The 3,843-nt window shown below is 35.9% G+C and overlaps 1 protein-coding gene across 1 annotated transcript in view; it reads right to left on the reverse strand.

Moving 5' to 3' along the window:
* The window catches only part of LOC104901504 (uncharacterized), a 2,469-nt gene extending 1,201 nt beyond the window's left edge, over positions 1 to 1,268 (reverse strand). The window contains exons 1-2 of the mRNA XM_010689092.1: positions 377 to 1,268; positions 1 to 299 (exon numbers count right to left, since the gene is read on the reverse strand). The exon at positions 1 to 299 is cut by the window's left edge and continues 109 nt beyond it. Of these exons, the coding sequence (XP_010687394.1) occupies positions 1 to 299; positions 377 to 1,268 (1,191 nt within the window). The remainder of the gene's footprint in view (positions 300 to 376) is intronic.
* Positions 1,269 to 3,843: the final 2,575 nt, after the last annotated feature.

The following is a 3,843-nucleotide window of genomic DNA, read 5'->3' on the forward strand; positions in this document are numbered from 1 at the left end:
GACTATATTCAAATCAATAGCAGGAATCTCTTCAGCACAAGTCCCCATTAAATTGCTATAGAATTGATTCAATTCCTTTTGAATATCAGCAACTTTATCAAGCTTCTCCCCTGTGCTTGTGTATAAGACATCAATGGAATTCCTTGCTTGTCTTTCCTTCATAGCAGCAAAGAAAACTTTGCTATTAGAGTCACCTTCTTGGAGCCACTGAATCCGAGACTTCTGCTTGTATATGCTCTCTTCAACATGAAGCCATTTTTTAAGAGAAACAATACAATGTTGCTCCTGTCTATGCAACTCTGCATTGAAATGATCACTACTGATTTGTGTTTGGATTCTGTCCAGTTGATCTCTACATACTCTCCAATCTTCTCACCCACATTAGCATAGTGAGTTATTTGTAACTTTTTGAGAGCTTTGCTAACATCTTTCAATTTCAGCCATATATCATCAAGACTGCTAGCAGCTCCCTTTTGTCTCCAAGCCTCTAAAACTATTTCATGAAAGTGAGGATGCTCAATAAGATGGTTAAAGAACCTGAATGGTCTACCACCCTGATGATGTTGCTGGTTTAAATGAATCAGTAGGGGATGATGATCAGACACTGATTGGTTCTTGATCTCCACTACTGTATGAGTGTGTTGGGTAAACCAAGTGGCATTACAAAGGCATCTATCAATCCGGTTGAATATTCTATCCACCCCTTCTCTCTTATTAGACCAAGTATAGGTACCCCCTATACCTTTCACCACCATCAAATCAGTATTATCCAGCATATTTCTGAAATCTTCAGTTTCAGCATTAGTCACTGGATTGCCATTAAGTCTATCATCACATTCTAGCACCGAGTTAAAATCCCCCATTATAATCCACTCCATATTATGTGTAATGTTCTTAAGAGTAGTCCATAGTGGCTTCCTATCTTCAATATTATGTAAACCATACACAGCAGTGAACAACATTTTATACTGACTATTCTTATCAGTGATTAAGGCATGAATAACCTGTTCAGTAGTAAACAGAATCTTCACCTGAATCAGGGCATGTTTCCATGCAAGCCATATTCTACCCTTAGAACTATGACTATAATTATCCCCCCATTGCCAACTACCTCCAAACTTCTTTCGAATCCTATCTTTATTAGCTAACTTCACTCTAGTTTCATTTAAAGCAACAATATTCAACTTGTTACCAACTAAAAAAGATTTTACCTCCTTTATTTTCAGAGGGTCATTGAGACCTCTCACATTCCAAGAGCAAGCATACATCATGAAAGATAAGGGTTTTCACCCGCTTCATTGTTAGCCCACTCTCTGCTCCTCTTCTTCTCCTTGATCTGCTTCATTGTCATCAAAACATAGATCTAGATTTTCATCGTCACATGGCACAATAACACGTTTCCCTCTATTCTTTCTTGTCACCATCTTCCATTGGTGCACAATAGGCTGAACTGGTGTATTGACAGCAGTGCCAGTTTGTGACCTTGATTCAGTTGGTTTATCATGTACTACTATCTCAGCTTCATCAGTGTTCTTGTTCTCAGGTTGAACCTGCTTTGGCACCCATTTTTGAACCACCTTAGGCTTGGTCACCTGTTGCTGAATCCTTCTATTACCACAGTCATGTCCCACTCTTTGGCATTTTTTGCAATATGGTGGCCACCAGTCATATCTCACCTCTTGCTGGATAATAATGCCATTTGAATCTTCCACCTGGATAGTATGTTGTCTATCCTTGGTGACATCTATCTCCACCAGAATACGAGCAAATGATATTCTCAGTTGCTGTGAGGTGCACTCATCTGCATATAATGGAACTCCAAGAAGACTACCAATCCTACTTAACGAGTCAGGACTCCAACAATTCAATGGTAAATTAGGTAGTTTAACCCAGATTGGTATGATTTTAAGAACCTCATCCTGAAAATTAAAGCTTGCTGTCCATGGCTTAATAATCATAGGTCTAGTATTGAAGCTATGTGGCCCAGCATACAATATTTCATTCCTATCATCCACCGAAACAAATTTCACCACAAAAAAACCCTCATCATTTAAGAAGATTTTAGGTTTAGCAACTGTATTCCATTCATGTTCAATAAACCTAGTTAAGGCCCCAATACTCGGAGTATTTCCAACAATATAAACCACCAAAGAAGTAGCCATACTTCAGATAGTTTGTCCGTTTCATTCTTATCCAAGCAAGCAACCTGAACACCATTTTAACCTTCGGAGCTACAAATTTCAAAGCGTTACCTTTTGAAGTAAGTCTGTTGCTTTTGAAAAGTGTATTCCATGGATTCCCTGGAGCTTCGTTTTCATCTTCTAGCAATGGTTCCTCATCTACAGCTATTTCTTCTGTAGACTTTGTTACCTTCTCTACTTGTGTATTTTTAACGGCTGAAATGTTTCCAGGAGTATTGCTTCCCCCATTAGAGGATTGCGCTATGTCTTTTACCACATCAGTGTCCGCAGGCACCAATGAAGTCTTCTTCTTCCTTGCCATAGTGATTTAGTTGGTAGAATCCCTAACCAAGCAAAATCGCCATTTTCGAGAGAGAAAACTAGCCGTTATTATAATTAGCTAAACATTCTAAAATTTTAAATTTATAAAACAAAAATTTTCTTTGCAATTTGCAAGGGTCTAAAATCTAAAATATTTTTATGCGTTTTTTATCCTTACCATCACATTTAAAGGATTTTTTTCGTAAAATGTAAGATAGCATTACAAAAAGAAACAAGGGAAACCCCCCTTAAACATTACACCTACGCTGCTACGCACATAAGGATATGAGTTAGCTCAAGTGGGTAGAGCGCTCCCCCTTGGCCTATGAGGTCAGGGGTTCGATCCTTACCCCCAGCATTATGCTGGGGTATTTCCGTAGCATGCTATGCATGCCTTACCAGCCAATGTGTTGGTGTTTCCTACAGGCTAATAGCCTTGTAGGGTTAGCCCTTGGGCTGACTTAATTTCCTAATCAAAAAATAAATAAAAATTATACCCTACGCACATAGCAGTACATCACACTGCTATGGCAAACAAATCATCTATTGCAATTTACAACAATTGACTCAAACCAGTCATTGCTCTGCAGACCACTTACTATCAATTTAAAATGCTAAAATTTAAAGGCTTTTAAATTATAGCATTTTAGTAATAATATAATAGATGCCTTTAGATGATGAATTAAAGAAGTTTGGAAAAGAACGGGGATAATACAAAATTATTAAAATATTAATAATAATATATTATACAACTTATACTTGAACCTTTTTTAGATCTTAAGAAAAATTTATGGCAAATCAAGAGTTACGCATATAAATTAATGATCTTAGTTTTATTAAATTATATGCAACAAATATTAACAAGCTTTTTTATTAGTTCGATCCCCAGTTCAAATTTCATAAGCAAAAATTTGTCAACGACAACACCTATATACTTATATAACTAATGTTTGAGGAATGATAAGAAAAAGACAGCCATACAAAAATGGATGTAGACTATATATTAGCTGGTTAAAAGATAAATTCATTTATTCTCAAAAAATGCAACAAAATTCCACTGATATCACAAAGTACACGCCTTTATATAGAGATAATGTGTACTTTGACCATTTCAGAAAAAATCATGAGTAAAAAAATATTCTTTATTCTTTTGGATAAGAAAAATGCGAATTTGTTGCCAATACAGAAACTACGTTAGAATCCCTTTTCGATAAAAAAAAATATATTTCAAAAATGATAGTAATTGTATATTTACTTCATTTTGAAATAAGTGAAACAATTTTACTAAAAAACTCTCACATAAAGAAGAGAAGTGCTTCACTTATTTCAAGATGGATAAAGT

This window comes from Beta vulgaris, chromosome 8 (assembly GCF_026745355.1).
Source record: "Beta vulgaris subsp. vulgaris cultivar EL10 chromosome 8, EL10.2, whole genome shotgun sequence".
NCBI classification, from domain to species: domain Eukaryota; kingdom Viridiplantae; phylum Streptophyta; class Magnoliopsida; order Caryophyllales; family Amaranthaceae; genus Beta; species Beta vulgaris.